General features: G+C 44.1%; 1 protein-coding gene and 1 pseudogene across 1 annotated transcript; one reads left to right on the top strand and one right to left on the bottom strand.

Moving 5' to 3' along the window:
• Window positions 1-7,249: 7,249 nt before the first annotated feature.
• Window positions 7,250-7,903, top strand: LOC128450386 (GTPase IMAP family member 7-like; annotated as a pseudogene).
• A 7,513-nt stretch (window positions 7,904-15,416) lies between these two features.
• Window positions 15,417-16,927, bottom strand: LOC128451422 (uncharacterized). Its single transcript, XM_053435250.1, has 4 exons — window positions 16,803-16,927; window positions 16,459-16,614; window positions 16,282-16,371; window positions 15,417-15,811 (listed from the first exon to the last, which is right to left on the bottom strand). The coding sequence occupies exons 1-4, from the start codon at window positions 16,902-16,904 to the stop codon at window positions 15,539-15,541; spliced, it is 621 nt and encodes a 206-aa protein (XP_053291225.1). The 5' UTR covers window positions 16,905-16,927; the 3' UTR covers window positions 15,417-15,538.
• Between the last annotated feature and the right edge of the window lie 1,695 nt (window positions 16,928-18,622).

Below are 18,622 nucleotides of genomic sequence, written 5' to 3'. Positions count from 1 at the left end.
TAAACAATTTTATTGATGGACTATAACAAATCAGCAATTGAGGAACAGATGGGACCATACGCACCACCGTATCAGGCCAAGGCAGCGTCTCAGTAACCCGGAGGGAGGGATCTTCCCAGCTAAAGCCGAGATGTCGAGTTACATAATGCGTCAGCTGATGTAAGGTAACCACGAGGACAGCAGACAACGTTACTTACCACGCTGGCGCGCTACTGCACTCAACGGTCTCGGGCGGGGCGATTCTGGCAGGGAGGGCGCACACATCTGGCCACATATGCATGAAGCAATATGTGCAACGAGTGGAGTACGAGCAGTGTGTGAAGGAGGATAAATTAGGAGTGTCTGGTTTTTCAGTGTCTGGTTGAACCTCTCTAACACCCAGTGCCTTCAGTTGGCAGAAGGCTGTGCCGATGTGGTTCATAACCCGGCCCTTCATAAATGTTGCAAACTTGGCTGAGACAAACTGCGGGCCATTATTTGTAGTGATGGTATCAGGGAAGCCCCACCGAGCAAAAAGAGAGGCGAGGAAGTGTGTGACTACCCGAGTTTTAACGGACCCTGTGGCGACCACCTCTGGCCACTTGTAATGTAGGCAGGGGTGGACTGGGACAAAAATTCAGCCCTGGCATTGTCTGTCCAGACCAGCCCACTACATTATCAGCGGACACCACATAGAAGTCCACAAATCTTGTGGCGTCTTCTCTCATGCTTACTACTGTTACCACCTAGCTCAAAGATGGCAACAAGAAGGGAGGCCATACACAAACCTCTCAAGCCAAAAGTAAATTTATTTAACTCCAAATGAAGATAGCTCTAACTACGTAGTGGGATGTGTAAAATATGTTACGCGTCAGTGGTGTTAACGGTGTTTGGATGTGTGAAAATAAGGTATGATGTATGTTGTAAGGTGCAGAAGCAAAGAAAAACAAAGGCTGAGGGCCCCATGCCCCTGGAAGCAGCCTTTAGATCTGCAGCTGAAGCCCAGCCCAAAAGGGCAGGCCTCCTCAGACTCTCACATGTCAAGTGGTCAACCTGAGAAGGACATGGATACAATATAATGTCTCTAATCATCACAAATTAAGTATGATTTCATAAAACATAAAAAATGATAAACTCACCAGACTAGAGGAGACTCAACAGACAAACTTTGGTACAGTGAAGGCAGAGAGTGGAGGCAGACAGAGAGCAAGTCCTCGAACATGAACAGAGGGGGAACAACTCCTCAGGCTCTCACATGTCAAATGGTCAACCGGAGAAGGACATGGATACATTATAATGTCTGAAAAATAAAGAAAATGTTTTCCTCTGTCCTGCACCTAGAGTTGAGAACTTTTTGGATGTGTGTTTCTTTTAAAACATTTTGAAAATTATTATAATTATGAAGTATGAATTTATACATTAAAAAATACATGATAAACTCTCTGAGCCTGTCAGCCAATGATTGATTGACAATGACAAACAATAGACCAATAATATGTGTCGATGCTGGCAACACACTGCTAGCCCTCTGTAGCCAATTGGCCGGCCCAATTGGAGGGAATTTAGAGAGGAAGATGAGAAAAAACAACAAAAAACATAGCGGACCAGACCGGCCCACATTGGGTCAACGGCCCACCGGGACGATGCCCGGTATGCCAGATGGCCAGTCCACCCCTGAATGTAGGTCGTAGGCTACAATGATGAAGCGCTGATGCTGTGGGACAACATGGAGCTTACTGCAGATGTCCACCTGGATGTGTTCCCAAGGTGTGGGTGTCTACCGCAGAGACTGCAGAGGTGGCGGTGGGCCAATCTTCCCACTGACCAGGCAGGCTTTGCAGTCTTTTAACATACTCCCTACATCTGTCGATATCTTGCCACCGATCCAATCCCCTGCAGCATTGCTTCACCTTCACACTGCCTAGGTTACCTTTGTGTGCTATAGACAGGGTACGCGCCCTCAGGATGCTGAGGACGGCCGTGCAGAGTCCCCGGGCCACACAGACATCTTTCCAGCAGGACGGCTCATCCCTGACATGGTTGAATGGCACAAGCTCCTCTTGGACTTTCGAGGGGCCAACTCTCTCTGATGAAGGTTTGGAGCTATGAGAGCGTGGGGTCTTGGGCTGATGCAAGCTGGAGGTCTGGAAGGGGGACTACGGCCTGGTGCATATGAATAAACTCCAGTTCAGTTGTGTCTAAGCCCAGGTCTGGCGTGGGGTTGAGGGTGACTCAAGAGAGCAGGTCTGCCACCACGTTGTCTCTCCCGGGAGTAACAGCGTGGAGAAGTTGTATTGTTGGAGCCTCTCTGACCAGCTGTGAATCCTCAGTGGTTTGTGTCCCAACCCAGATGTAGCAAGCAGGGCTGTGAGGGCCTGGTGGTTTGTCCGCAGTGTCAAATGCTGTCCAGACACATGTTCCACCGCTCACATGCCCAGACACAGGCCAGTGCCTCCAGCTCCCCCACTGAGTACTTTTGTTCAGCTGAGGTGAGGGATCAAGAGACGAATGTTACAGGGCGTTCAGTGACATGCTGGAGTTGGGACAGCACCGCACAGATTGTGGTATTTGCGGCATCACAGGTCAGGATCATGGGCTTTCCAGGTCAAAGTGTGCAAGCACTTGCGGCGAGTCGAGCTGTGCGTTGAGTTGGCAAACACTGGCAGAGCAGGTAGGAGTCCCGTCCAAATGGCATCCTTTTTTAGGACCTCTCGCAGTGGAGCAGTGGTTGTGGAGTAGGGGAGAGCGGGGTAATGTGAGACATCAGGTAATGTGAGACACTCCCTTTATCTAGGCAACGGATTACATTTGTGGTCATGTGAACATAATGTTTTCAAGCCCCTCTCATTCCCCCCTTGTCATGAAGGAGAAGTTGGTGCTGGTTCTTTGGTAAGTATGTTTTTTCACAAAAATTGCGTGTAAAAGTAAATTTTCTTGCTTTGAACTTAATCAACTATTGTGTCAAAACAAATTGATTCAGGTAGAAAAACTTTATCATAAATGTTGATGAACTTCCAACATATAAAACCATGTGATTGATGCTAGCTGAAGTTTAGCCTGAATTGCTAAGAGATTTCTAAAATGTTTGCTGTGGGGTAAAGTGAGACAAATGCTGTGGGGTAAAGTGAGACATGAAGCACAAGTTAAGTTTAGTCTTAAACATATTGTAGTGTAATATTACATTACATATGTTTTATTTTTAATGTCATAAACATTGTAGAAAAGCCATCATGCCAAGAAACTACACCAGGAAGACGACCTGGGGCCAAACACCCGTCGCAGAGATGGAGTGCAGCCGCTGAGGTCATGCAAGGAAAGAAAGAAAGAAGATCTTACCACAAAGCTAAATTTTATAATAATGGATTCGTTACTCTTTAGAGTGGTTTGGCAGCTTCCTAGCACGTCGCCATCTCTCTGTCCGAACTCCGGAGGCAACATCCCTGGGAAGAGCTACAGCCTTCAATAAAACTACAGTGGGGGAGTTCTTTGAAAATCTGATGGACAGGTGACAGAATTAATTCTTTAGTTGCAAATGTTTTATGGAGGCTTAACCTGTAAGATTTGGTTTTGATTCTGATAAGGTTTTTCCCCTGCCTCTCTTCTTTAACAGGCACACATTCCCTCCACATATGATTTACAATGTGGATGAAACAATACATCCACATAAATGTGCGTAATTGACCAATCCCCATGATTCTGTTACTAGTCCAAAATTTGTTTTGGAATGTGTGGTTGTCAATCTAGCTGTTAGGATTTTAAATATTATAACATGTGTTGTTATGTTAGTTTTAAAGTGGAAAAAGTAAGTGGATCACTTTATCCCCTTGATTTCTCTGGTCTGTCTCACTTTTTAAAAAACAATCATATTTTCCCTGCCGTTTGCCTTGAAGACATTCTGATCATTTCCATTGCTAGGAAACATCCTGTATTAATGGGAAATGTCTACATTTTACTGATATATAATTTTAGCTCACCTAGAGGGGAGCAAATGTATAACATGTCTCACATTACCCGCTCTCCCCTACTGTCTGTTCACAGCGTCCTTACAGGATCTCATCACCTGTATGTGTGCTTCTGCGCAGCCATAAAAAAGTTTTGTTGTTTTTTCTAAAATGTTGGCTGTGGGGTAAAGTGAGACAAATGCTGTGGGGTAAAGTGAGACATGAAGCACAAATTTAGTCTAAAACATATTGTAGTGTAATATTACATTACATATGTTTTATTTTTAATGTCATAAACATTGTAGAAAAGCAATCATGTCAAGAAACTACACCAGGAAGACAACCAGGGGCCAAACACCCATCGCAGAGATGGAGAGTGCAGCCGCTGAGGTCATGCAAGGAAAGAAGTCCTTTAGAAAAGCTGGAAGGGATAGAAATATTGATAAGACAACCTTCAAAAGATTCATAAAGAAAAAAGATAAATGGGAAGAGCCTGGGGTGAAGTAGCTGAGGCAAAGAGAATATTCACAGATGAGATGGAGGAGGAGCTTGCCAAACACTTGAAACAACTAGCTGAAGGTAAGGGCTCTTCAGCAAAACATTGATATTGGTAGGAACATGGTCCTACTGGCCATCCCCAGTAGGCGCACTGGAAGGGGGACAGACCAGAAGATGAGCAAGGGAGTGTGTTGGGTTGATACTTTATCTGAGATGGTCCAATAGGTGGTATTCTGGGCCACCAGGCAGCGGATTCAGGTCTCAAATTGCTGGTTTATGCACTCAGTTTGGCCATTGGATTTGGGGTGGTAACCAGGGGAGAGGCTGACCGATGCTCCCAGCAGCGTGCAGAACTCCTTACAGAATATGGAAATGAATTTGGGCCCCCCTGTCAGACAAAACATCTCCAGGGAATTCATGAAGACGTATCATGTGAAACAACATCATGTTTAGGTAACGGAATGAAGTAAGAATGCTAACCTTACATTTATTAATTGTTGTTTTGATTTAAACATGTAACCAGTGGCGTAGCAGTGCCTGGAGAAGAGGGTAAACTCCTAATACATCTTTTTTATAGCAGCCCGTTGTTGAGATGTCTATGTTTCTCTGTATCTTGTGATTATATTTTACCTATATCCTGTTAACAAATATTAGCTGTATAATCTATATTATCAATAATGCTACAACTGATTCTTTTATTTGTGTAGTGATTAAAAATGGTTCAGAGATGACAGTTAATGTCAATTCGGTTCAACAAGTATCCAGAATAAGACGGGACGGGAGGCTGAGATATCAAATACAAAATACAATTTATTTAATAGATGCAAATGATTTAAAACAGACTGCTCAAACAGTAAAGTGACATGTGCAAAGGTTGGAAAGGCTGGCCTGGACTTGATATAAATGACAGCTTAAAATAGAGAGAAATTAGAGGCTCCAGACCCAATTGTACAATACTAAAATATCATGCATTAAAAACCAAACACAACACACTTTAAGAAAATCACTGCAAACGATATACAACAGCAAAATGACAAAAGAGGGCCTCTACTTTATGGAGCCAATAATTCACCACCATTCAAGTCACTACCACTGAATTGCACAGTCCCAGTCAACCATATATATTGCACCTTGCAATAGAACAAAACAAAACACCAAGAAACAAATAATCAAATTTTCCCACTTTAATCAAATCTAAAGTGGGAAAAAACAGTGACCGTAACTATTTAGCTGGAGGCAGCCCTATAAAACAAACATGTTATAGTTAGGTCACACAATTTAAACACATTTATAATATTTAAAAACATTTACAAACATAAAAACACATCCTTATCTCATACCTTTAATTCATTAAAATAAAGCAGGGACAGCGTGCATCCACGGTGACGCCGACACAGTCGCACACAGACACAGCTTCACGCTGGGCTCTAAGGACAAACTTCAGTTACAATTTGCGGACACTTTCTCTGTGATCGCCGTTAACATTATATAACTTCCAGCAACTTACTGCGACAAACAATTGCGACCACACGTGCTGCGCTCTCACTGAACTTCCGCACACACCCACAGGACCGGCAGTGGGGAGAGAGAGAGAGAGGACGAGGGAGAGTGCTAAGGTGTCCTTAAATAAACTCCTCCGCCTCCCTGCCGCCTATAGGAGTTGCTGTCCTGTCAGGTTAATTAACACATCCAGAGCGGGGAAAATGACACTGCTAAAAGTATAAAACTTTATTAAGAACTGACCCGCTACATTTGGAATGATGTATATCTTTTTGACTCAGACACAGGGTCAGGCCCAGAGCACGACCACAGAAAGCAGGTGTCAATCTGAGTGTCAATCTGACTGCAAAATACAATTCGGAGAAAAATGTGTGATGGAAATTCATCTTGAGATTTTAAATAATGAAAGCACGGATGCTCAGAAAAGAGAGAGGACGTGCTAGAACTAATACAATGAGGTGCTTCATGAAACATGGTGAGAAAAAGATATGAAATCCTCCTCTAAGTCTAATCTGCTGGGTCTCTCCACTGTAGCAAGCTCCCTGTTTGCCAAGGCCACAGTAGTGGGACACCTGGTCAGTTGAAAGGGATGTGCTTGCAAAAAACTGCACTTTGAGGAAACAGTATACATCTGGCCAATAACTGAATTCCCTCAAAGAAAAATAACCGCCTCTGTGCCCACCCTGTGTCTGATTATATATACTGTGGACTTAGGATTGAACGGGGCTTCTTCTCGACATGATCCAGTGAACCTGGTGACGTGTCCGGCAGAACCCCAGAGATAAATGTTATATGTTATAATCAGTGACATCTAAGAATTCTCTTGCATGTTTAGTTCACCCAAAAATGTATGGTATTTGCACCTATTCACTTAATTTCAGATGCAGATTTTGCACCTATACTGGCCCCTAGACTCTTGATTAATGCAACTACATAATGATGCATTTTGAGTCAACTTAGTAGTCTATCGGCCAGTAGTTTATTTTGTAAACTGTCACTTTGATCAGTTGATTTGAGGACTTGGGGACGGAGCGTAAGCGTGTTAGCTCTCAGAACCACCATCACTATTTGGACTGCTGGGTAGCAGCACCGAGGTATTAGGGCAAGGTCTTTCTGCTGAATTGTTTTGTTTGGGTAGTTCGCTGCATGTTTGAATTTCACTAGAGGCCAAATTTTGCTTGATTTCTGAATTCTTATCCTAACTAACTAATCACCACTCCTCATACCTAAACCAACAAACAAAGCAATGAGTACTAACCAACCAGAGGCAGAGTAGGGTGGGCGATGCTTTCAATGTCCTAGGGAAAAAAAGGCTTGCAGGACACTATGTGATGCACACCAAAGGAGATTTAGATGTGGGTATATGCTTATGGAGGATCGTTCTAGTTGGGAAGACTGGATTGGGGAAAAGTGCGGCAGGAAACACCATCTTGGGCAGAGAGGTATTTGAGTCTGAACTGACTCTGTCTCCTTTGACGGCTGATTGCCAGAAAGCCAAGGGAAATGTTGATGATTGAAAGGTGTCTGTTATTGACACGCCTGGACTATTTTACACTAATTTTACCCAAGAGGAAGTATTGAAAAGGATCAAGATGTGAATTTCATTGTCTGCTCCTGGTCCTCATGCTTTTGTTGTGGTTCTTCAGCTTGGAAGATTTACCCAGGAGGACAAAGAAACCATTAAGATGATTCAGACCACTTTTAGTTAAGATGTTGCCAAATACACTATGGTGTTGTTCACTCATGGAGACCAGCTGAGGAAGCAAACCATAGAGGGCTATATTCCAGAGAGTACCGACCTGCAAATCCTCATCCGGAATTGTTACGGTCAATACCATGTCTTTAACATCGAAATCAAAAACCCTGTACAAACCAATATACTCCTGAACAAAATTGAGAAGATGACAATGGCTAACAGTAGAAGATATTACACCAATGAAATGTTCATGAGAGCAGAGGAAGCCATCGAGAAGGAGAAAGAGTGACTCCTAAAGGAAATGGAAGCCCAAAAGCAGAAAGAGTTGGATGAACTGAGAGGGCCTACCAAAGGGAGGAGAGAAGGGTGCAGATGAGATATGAGCATGCAGCCAGAGCTTGAGCTGAAAGATCAAATGAATTTATTGCGGCTAAAGTGATAATTGTAGCAACAGCCTGTGGTGTTGCCGTTGGAGGTCTGCTTGGAGTCGTAGGAGGTCCAATAGGTTTGGCAATTGGAATAGCAGCTGGAGCAGCTGTTGGAGCAACCGTCGTTGCTTTATCAGTGAAAGTCTCTCAGCATTGCCATGTGAAATAAGGACAGTATAACACAATTTTATGATTATTTGTCTTCTTCTTAAACTCTCATAATCACTCTTTTTTAATATCTGAAATAATTTATCTGAAATAGAACAGAACTTATCAGCTTGTACTATGCTGTACAGGGTTCATACACATTTTCACCAATTGATTTCCATGACTTTTCCATGACTTTTCAATAACTTTGAACCAAATTTCCATGACCGAACATTTTGTGAAATCTCTGTGTATACGCGAAAAAGTGACAAAATGTAGTGTTCAAACTAACAATGAGAATTCCAAGGGATACAGTATACCTTAAATGACACAAACCCAAGTATGCCTACTTATATTTTTAGCGTATTTCTTTAAAAGCTTATGAATTATTTAAAACTCAGCGTAAATGAACTAGGGATGGGCCTTCGATTAAATTATCTTAATCGATCGTCGGGAGAATTAACGATCAACTTTCAATTAATCATTCATATTGTTATATTAAAATTCACTATTTATAGGCTATATTAAAATGCGGTAAAAATAGGAAAAACACAGCGTGTTTCCTGAGGTCTTTATTAAAAGATGAAAAACTCTTGTGGCAGTTAAACAGGATCCGTTGACTGGCTACACTTGAAAATATGCGCAGCTGTACTCTTAAGCCCCGATGAGAGACCAGCTAGCCGCTGAGAGCTAACTCGATTTGACGGTTCTCGACCACTCAGTCCGGTTGTTGTCACGCCCTCACTCCCTGAACCCCTCACCCAGACCCGGGTCTGTCTGGGTTCCCCTCCGCTCGGACTGAGGGTCCGTGTGCGGACATGAGGCTGAAGGCCTCTGTATGCTTCTCCGAGTCCGTTGCGGACTGACGGACGGACGGAGCGGACAGACCCTTTTTGAATTATAGTTCTACGAGCCTTTTTGTTGTGAAAACAATTCACCGCCAGAACAGTAGATGGCGCAACGGAAGTCGAGCTTAGAGAAGCCTACCTCATGAAGTATATAGAAGAAGTCCACGCTGGTTTATTTACGTCCTCCCGGCTCCTCACACACAGTGAACGATGGCAACTAACAGAAAAAGGATGTTGATGACGTGACAGTTTTTGCTGAAATAAAGTGACACCCAGCGGGTCAGAATGCTTATGTTATCGTGTCTTAACGCAGCGGTTCCCCGGTCTTGTTTCCAAACTGCGTTGCTAATTCAACAGCTGCAACAGCTTGAAGCTACACGGAGGCAGCTAGCTTCCCCCCAGCTTCCACACACAGTCAGCAGGGACACCCGATACTAGCAACTACCAAGTGTTTGCTTCTAACCTGACGGTGTTTGAGAAACAGTGTAATAACAGCCTTGGGATTAAAGTCAGCGGGTTTTTGCGCTGTTCCCACCGCAGTTAGCATGGTGGCTAGCCCGCTAGCCCCGTTATGAAAGTTCGTTATAACCGTATGTGACCGTACACACATGCTGTAAGTGCTCTAACCAGCCACCGTCAGCCGGACAACGCCGCTGGCTTAACACACTTGTCACATTAATCATAGAGTCGTAGTTGTGATTTTGGTTTATTGTGATGTAGGGAATAGAACAGGAAGTTTGAGGTCCCGAAATGCTGGCGTTAGCGGACCAATCACAGCCAAGGGCTATCCGTGGGCTCTCTGCCATTTCGACGTGTAGTTAGAAAAATGAGAGCTGCACGAAAAGCTCTCCGAGGAGCCGCGGAGAGGCCCGGAGAGGGCGTTCCACGTTGGAGAAGGCGGTCCTATCTGTCCGTGTCCGTCAAAACGGAGAAGCATACATCAGAATCAGAATCAGAAGTATTTTATTGCCAAGTAGGTTTACACCTACAAGGAATTTGCTCTGGTAATTGGTGCTTACAATTAACAGAAACATAAAAACGCAATAACATAAAAACGCAATAAATACAACATACATAGGAAAAGCAATAAAAAATAGAAAACCAGTATATATTTACTCACTGTTAACTTCTTATTTACTCACTTTTTTCCAATATCTATACAAAGTAACATTTATTTTGACATAAACATTTCTGAATAAAAATATATAAAAGATGTAAAAAGTGAAGTAAAAAGTGAAATGCAAAATGCAACACAGTAAACAGTGTCCGATTGCAATATGCAATGTAATGCAGTATAATATAATATGATATGATTTAATGTGTTAATTTAACACATCCTCAATGTGTGGGGACGGAATAAAAGTCTGAGTCAGGTGGGGGTCCCGGGCCTTGTTGATGAGGCCAACTGCAGCTGGGAAGAAGCTGGTCTTGTGGCGGGAGGTTTTGGTCCTGATGGCCCGCAGCCTCCTGCCCGAGGGCAGAACCTCAAATAGTTTGTGACCCGGGTGGGAGGGATCAGCCACAATCTTACCTGCACGTGTAACGGTGTAAATATGTTGTTGGTTAAATCCTGTTCAATGTGGGATAACAGTCACAGTTTTGATGTATTTCTTTTATTTTGCCGTGTCTTTTATTTTGAAAACCTATCGCGGGAGCTTCTGGGTGGTTAAGTCTGGCGCACTTTGTTTTTACCTCAGAAGCAGGTGCTCGCGCTATGGGTAGGTTGTCCTTCTTTCCTGTTAGTCTTTTAGTTAGTTGCTTATGGTTAATTTAGTGTATGAAACCTGTGAAGTAATATGCAACTTTCTTTTGTAGATGACTGTGGCTGTTTTGTCCCATATATGTTGCAGGTATGTTGTAAAGTATAAATGATTGTCTACCACTATACGATCACGTGTTACTCAGAAGCAGGTGCTCGCGCTATGGATGACTGTGGCTGTTTTGTCCCATATATGTTGCAGATGTTGCAGATGTTGCAGAATAAAGTTACACTGCTTCCATTAAACCTGACTCCAGTGAAATCCATAGAAATAGCAGCAGAGCAAAACAGAGACCGTCACACACGCCTCAGGGTCCTAGAGGCAACAGGTCCTGAAGAGATGGCAGATTGCAGCCGATCACCTTCTCAGCAGAACGGATGATCCGCTGCAGCCTCCTTTTGTCGTTTGCAGTGGCAGCAGCGAACCAGATGGTGATGGAGGAGGTGAGGATGGACTCGATGATGCAGGTGTAGAAGTGCACCATCATTGTCTTTGGCAGGTTGAATTTCTTCAGCTGCCGCAGGAAGTACATCCTCTACTGACCTCTTTTGGTGATGGAGCTGATGTTCAGCTCCCATTTGAGGTCCTGGGAGATGATGGTGCCCAGGAAGCGGAAGGACTCCACAGTGACGACTGGGGCGTCTCTCAGGGTGATGGGGGTGGGTGGGGCTGGGTTCCTTCTGAAGTCCACAACCATCTCCACTGTTTTCAGAGCGTTGAGCTCCAGGTTGTTCCGGTCACACCAGGTCACCAGATGGTCAACCTCCCACCTTTAGGCGGACTCATCCCCATCAGAGATGAGCCCAATGAGGGTGGTGTCATCCGCGAACTTAAGGAGTTTGACGGACTGGTGACTGGAGGTGCAGCTGTTGGTATACAGGGAGAAGAGAAGAGGTGAAAGAACACAGCCTTGAGGGGAACCGGTGCTAATGGATCCTAATTCAGAGACATACTTACCCAGCCTCACGCGTTGCCTCCTGTCAGACAGGAAGTCAGTGATCCACCTGCAGGTGGAGTCAGGCACACTCAGCTGGGAGAGCTTCTCCTGTAGCAGATTCGGGATGATAGTGTTGAAGGCAGAGCTGAAGTCCACAAACAGGATCCTGGCGTAGGTTCCTGAGGAGTCCAGGTGCTGGAGGATGAAGTGGAGGGCCATGTTGACTGCATCGTCTACAGACCTGTTGGCTCTGTAGGCAAACTGCAGGGGGTCCAGGAGAGGGTCAGTGATGGCTTTGAGGTGACAAAGCACGAGGCGCTCAAATGCCTTCATCACCACAGAGGTCAGGGCGACGGGTCTGTAATCGTTGAGTCCAGCGATCTTGTTTTTTTTGGGGACAGGGATGATGGTGGAGGTCTTGAAGCAGGCTGGTACATGACATGTCTTCAGTGAGGTGTTAAAAATGTCAGTAAACACCGGAGACAGCTGATCAGCACAGTGCTTCAGGATTGATGGAGAGACAGTGTCTGGCCCGGCTGCTTTGCGGGGGTTCTGTCTCCTGAAGAGTCTGTTGACGTCCCTCTCCAGGATGGAGAGAGTCGTCGCTGTGGTAGAGGGGGGAGGGACTTAGAGGTGGGAAGTTGTGGAGAGGTGGAGGCCCTTGCTTTGGTGGGGGAGCTGCAGCTGATTGGCTGTAGTGTCATGGGGGATGGTTTCAGGACTTTCCCCATTGTCTTCCGAAGCGACAGTAAAACTTGTTCAAGTCGTTGGCCAGGCGTGAGTCGTTAGTGGAGTGGGGGGCTCTGGGCTTGCAATTTGTAATCTGCCTAAAGGCCTCTGTATGCTTCTCCGAGTCCGTTACGGACGGACGGAGCGGACGGACACTTTTTGATTTATAGTTCTACGAGCCTTTTTGTTCCGAAAACAATTCACCGCCAGAACAGTAGTTGGCGCCATGGAAGTCGAGCTTAGAGAAGCCTACCTCATGAGGTATATAGAATAAGTCCACGCTGGTTTATTTACGTCCCCCCGGCTCCTCACACACAGTGAACGATGACAACAGAAAAGGGCTTTTGATGACGCGACAGTTTTGCTGAAATAAAGTGAAACCCAGCGGGTCAAAATGCTTATGTTATCGTGTCTTAACGCAGCGGTTCGCCGGTCTTGTTTCCAAACTGCATTGCTAATTCAACAGCTGCAACAGCTTGAAGCTACACGGAGGCAGCTAGCTTCCCCCCCAGCTTCCACACACAGTCAGGGCGGACACCCGATACTAACTACTACCAAGTGTTTGCTTCTAACCTGATGGTGTTTGAGAAACAGTGTCATGAGAGCCGTGGGATTAAGTCAGCGGGTTTTTGCGCTGTTCCCACCGCAGTTAGCATGGTGGCTAGCCCGCTATCCCCGTTATCAAAGTTCGTTATAACCGTATGTGACCGTACACACGTGCTGTAAGTGCTCTAACCAGCCACCGTCAGCCGGACAACGCCGCTGGCTTAACACACTTGTCACATTAATCATAGAGTCTTAGTTGTGATTTAGGTTTATTGTGATTTAGGGAATGAAACAGGAAGTTAGAGGTCCGGAAATGACGCCGGGCGGAAATGATGTTTTTAGTGGACCAATCACAGCCAAGTGCTATCCGTGGGCTGTCCGCCATTTCGACGTGTAGTTAGAAAAATGAGAGCTGCACGAAAAGCTCTGCGAGGAGCCGCGGAGAGGCACGGAGAGGGCGTTCCACGTTGGAGAGGGCGGTCCTATCTGTCCGTGTTCGTCAAAACGGAGAAGCATACATTGGCCTTAAGCCCTCTCCAGACAGAGGCAGAGTCATTGGCTGAGAACTGTTGTTGAAGTTTCTCAGAGTACAGTCGTTTAGCTTCTCTCACCTCCTTGCTAAACCTGTATTTAGACTCTATATACCTGACTCTGTCCCTGGTCCTCAACGCCTCTTCCTTCTCCAACCTTAACTTTTTGAGTTTAGCTGTGAACCAGGGTTTGTCATTATTGTAAATCATTGGCCTTGAGTGAGCAGCGGAGGCAACTCTGAGCTGCTTCCTCCCGCTGCTAACATCCCCGCTGTGCTGCGTTCAGGGCAACTCGGATATTCCGAACTCCTGCCACATAGCAGTGGCAGCGTGGCGGCGTTCTGAGGGACAGCTGGCAAGTCAGGGCTGAGAAGTGCAATACAGTGGGCCATAGTCCATTATATCACATTACATTTAATTTAGCTCACGCCTTTATCCAAAGCGACTTACAATAAAGGCCGGCGCATGGTTCTGCAACTGCGGCTGCAACTTTTCACGCAGTTGTGTTGATGGACTCGTTTTAATTTACGGTTCTCCAAGGGTTACGCGTGTTGCAAAGCAATCCACCGCCAGAACACTAGGTGGAGTAACGTTTTTTGTCTACCTTAGGGACGCCTTCTTTGTGTGCGGCAGTCGACGTCGACTGTTTATTATTTTATTACTTTTTCTGGAGGACAAATTTGTCCCTGATATTTCTCCACAGCTTCGTAACTTTATCGACCTGCAAACCGACGTTAGCCGAGATGTCCTGCCACGAATTGTAGGCCATCTGCGTGTCCTTGTATTCCGTCAATGACGGGTTATACAAGTGGTCATATTTCGGACCTCTTCTGCCAAACGCTCTTCTATTTTGTCCCTATTCGTTCTTCTAAATCTTCCGTGGTTTCTGCCAGTATTATGAGGCATGAAACCGGAAATGTGACTCCTGAAAGGATGTAGTTAGCGGACCAATCACAGCCTTGCGGGCTGCGTGAGGCTTGCGTAGCTTTGTCGTATAGTTAAAAAAATTGGGCAACACACGCAAGCACAGAAGGGGCACGCAAGGGGCTCTTGAGCGTACCCCTTCTTGCATGTCTCTGAAAACGCAGAAGCATGCGCCGGCCTTAAGTGCATCAACCCCGAGGGTACAAACCCAGAACAACAAGAATCAAGAAAGTAAAATGTCTTCAAAAATAAAGCAAAACAAAGTGCTATAAGTAAGTGCCATTTAAGTGGGACTAAATTGTTAGTTTAAAAAAATATATAATATATATATTTTTATATATTATATTTTAAGACATTGATGCGGGCCAATTAAAAATGGATGGCGGGCTAAAGATACTTTGTACCTTCCTTCTGTTATTATCTATTCAGCCTCATGGCGCAACCTTGGTTCCCAAGGAAACCGCAGAAGAGAAGAGGCAGCTCTGTCCTACACTGAAATTTTTTTAACATTGGCTAAAATTTAAAAAATTGAGGTAATCGATCACAACTAATATTGTAGTGTGATACAATATAAATTATTTCATTTGATTTGACCTGAAATATTTAACTTCATGTAAACCCATTTCTGAAGGTTGAACCAAAGCAATTATTTCAAATTTTCCTAAATTAAAATAAATGGTTGGTTTTATTACTTAATGTAAATAATCTACTTTGTTAAATCTGATTATTTTAAATTCATTTAAACAACTTTTAAATATGGGAGCAAACAATTTTTTTTAAGTTATCTCAAATAAAAATTTAAAGTCATCATAATTTAATGTTTATAGACCGGAATTAATAAAAAATGTTTAAAACCTTTTGATTTACACTCAGAAGCCATTCCTTTTCAACACATTTATTGTTGAATTGAAAAAAAATTCAACATAGACCAAGCTTAACGGTCCTTCCCAACATTTTTGGTTGAACAAACAGCAACAGGGAAACATTTTCAGATAAACTGATCTCAAATACAAACAGTAGACATGCATTCAAGACATGAATTTTCAAATGAACAAGCAGCAAACAGCATTTGGGCCTACTCTTGGCTGCAAAGCTGGGTAACCAGCCGATGCATTTTTGGGGACATCTTTTTCCCACCAAGCTCCATCAGGACCCTTTGAAGAAATTCAAGGGTGTACTGCAGTTTTTTGGGATACTTTATGTTGAGTGCGTAGGTGAGCCCGAAGAACATAGCAACAGCCGTTACTATTGTGGGCACCTCTCTGAGGACCTCTGTTCCATCAATGAAGATTTTAATGTCCTCAGTTCCACTGACTATTGCCATGGTGTCTTCATTTTCCTGCATATCCTGCACACACAAAAAAACAACAAATGAGGACAATTAGAAAGAGAATTTCCTGAAGACAATGCATGTCAATGCTGACCACCACTGAAGAAACTGCTGAAGCAATGCTGATAAAGCTGACGCAACAGCTGAAAAGTATAACTTGTAAACTAAGAGATGAATGGTGATGAATTTAAGTACTCAAGGCAGTTGAATTGTTAAAAATGCATGTTTAAGTGTAATAGTTGAGTAGTTTGAATAATTGTTTCCAGTGTAAAACAGTGGATTTAGATTCGTCAATCATATTTGCTGAGACTGTCTCTATATTTTGATAAATTAAATGGGTAATTTAGAACAAAATTGGCCATAATTTTAAATAGTCACAAATTAGAGGAATGTTTATTACCCGAAATATATATACAGTGCTATGTTGCATCTCAAAACAAAAGTTGGTACATAGGTATTGTCTGTGTTAGTAAGAGAGATGCCCTTACCTGGACTTCTTTAATGAGGTGATGAACAGGTTCACCAAGGTAGATCAAAGATTTGAAGATGCACTCTCTTCTAATTGTGATGTCCACAGTCTGAGGAAGAATATGTATTATTAAAAGCACATACACCCCAACTATTCAACTATAGATCCCACTGAGAACCAACTCATACATAGATACCTCATCTAAAACCTGCAAAGTTGCCTTGGTCTGCTCTTTCACACGTCCTCCCTTGCTCCTGATGACCTCCAGCAGTTTCGACGTGTGCTTGTCCAACTGCGCTAAGAACTTTGTCTCCAAGGGAACTGTTGTCACCCGCATGAACTCAGCATTAATCTGGAGAAACAAAAACAGAGCATGCAGAAAGAGCTTTGAAAGTGGAGTTAAATAAATCCTCTTCTGTAAATACGTAAGTTTTGAAGGTTCAAAAATCATCGTTCATGAATGTCTAACTAATGGCATTACTAAATATATTAAGTCCCCCTCAAAAAAAGGTCTAAGGTGCCTTACATATAAAAACATACCTCTTCCATCTGAAAAAGTGCTGGCCATCTTGCCAAGATGTCTTCAGTGCTCGGCTGCTTATGCACTATTTCTTGTCTACGGTATCCAAACGTCTTTGCCATCTTTTCTTTTATTATTTGACTTTTTTTTTTTTCTGTAGTTCAGTCAAAAGGGAAACCCTCTCTTGTTCCAGGCTTTCTGTAGTATCACCACTTGGCAAAGGTGGAAAATGATTGGCCTCAGCTCGTCTAGGTCTCTTGATATTCTTAGCTGGGTAGGAGTCCCCTTGAGACTTGGATTTCAAAGAATTCACTGTGACCTCGGGAGATGTACCGTGTGCCCTAAGTTGAGTCCTGTAGTTGGCCATTTTCATCTTCACCCTGCGCTTCCAACCATAGCTCTCATTGAAAGACCCTGGTTCTTTCAGGCAGGGGTGCTTCTTTGTCAGTGCTTCAGCAACATCACTGACGTCAGAATCTTCAGGGTATGGTGTGTATGCGTAGATACTTTCAGCTACTTTCTCCAGTATGTCTGACAGCATTTTTGAGCTAGGTGTCAGTCTAGTTTTGCTTCTCATGTACTCTGTATTCCCCCTCTGCAGTTGACATTCTGTGTCATAGGAGAAGCGTGGGATTGGGAAATGTCGTGGCCACTGTTGGGTCCTTAGTGAGTCTGAGGAAGTGCTGCTAAGCAGTATTGTGTCGTCTGTATGTGCAGACACTGAGGAGTCATCACTGTCCAGTCCAACCAAAGGGATGCTACTCACTGGGGGATCAAGTGCGTACAAGACAACAGTTGAATCAGGGTCTAACTGCAGTTCAATCAGGAGAGACTTGATTTCCAATTTAACAGATTATATTTATTTCTTTTTACACGCACAGAAATGTGAATGTTAAACGGTCTTTGGCATTTTAGACCCCTGTGAGATGTCATCAGGATTTAGAAGGGGGTGTAGCAGAACAGTGTCTAGACCCCCGGGGTCTAGACACTGGTGGTGGTTTATCGTCTAATGTATGTTTGGAAGGCAAATCTTATGCTTGTAGTCCTATTGAACTTGCTAGTGTGGCATCCTCTGCCCTCAACCCTCACAAGGGTAAGGAAAAACTACAAAAACCTTGACAGGGAAAAAGTAGAAACCTCAGGAAGAGACGCATGCAAGGGATCCCTCTTCCGGGATGGACAGAAGTGCAATGAATGCCACTAGTTATCGTATATTGATAGGTAGTTTTGAATATTCTTTGTCCGCGATCAGCTGCCGCCATGATTGGGCGCTGCTATGATCCTCGACCCGTTGGCGTAATCCGCGATCCGTTGAGGTCAGGATCCGGATGAGGTAAATGTCCTTCGAGCCGGGAGGAGAATGGGGTGGAGGAGGGGTTTCGCGAGTCGCTGAATGATGGCAGGCTGAGGAAGAGAGGAAAGGGACTTTTAAAGTTTGACAGCTGCTAAATGACTGGCTGACGGAGACCGCGCCCGACCTGATTGGATGATAAGGTACGTCCCCAATCAGCTGATCACTAGGCAGGTTAAGTCCTCCATTGGGCGTGCCTATGTTTAGGAACGCCCCTGATCAGCTGATCGTCTGCAGGTTAAGTCTACCTGACTGAACTTACGCTAGCTTCATTACTTTGAGAACTGTAAGATCCTTAATTACAGTTGTAGAGGTCAGATTAACAAATGTGTTCCCAAAATCTGTGTCCTTGTACTGCAACCTTATGAATCCCCCTAATCCACATGCATTCTTGACCTCATCGATAAACTCTTCCAGTAAATCGGGAATCCCGTTACGTAGCTCCATTCTCACACTGCTGTCTTCACTCAGGATAACCAGTAATCGAAC

This window comes from Pleuronectes platessa, chromosome 11 (assembly GCF_947347685.1).
Source record: "Pleuronectes platessa chromosome 11, fPlePla1.1, whole genome shotgun sequence".
NCBI classification, from domain to species: Eukaryota; Metazoa; Chordata; class Actinopteri; order Pleuronectiformes; family Pleuronectidae; genus Pleuronectes; species Pleuronectes platessa.
Note: the sequence above shows the minus strand (reverse complement) of the source record. Positions and strands in the feature narration are given on the sequence as shown.

Bases quoted from the DNA above. Each gene is read 5' to 3' on its own strand.
- LOC128451422 (XM_053435250.1), bottom strand. From the start codon at position 16,904: ATGGCAAAGACGTTTGGATACCGTAGACAAGAAATAGTGCATAAGCAG. The intron at 16,372-16,458 runs GTATCTATGTAT...ATTCTTCCTCAG, and splicing joins CTTTGCAGGTTTTAGATGAG to ACTGTGGACATCACAATTAG. The intron at 15,812-16,281 runs GTAAGGGCATCT...TTGTGTGTGCAG, and splicing joins ACCTCATTAAAGAAGTCCAG to GATATGCAGGAAAATGAAGA.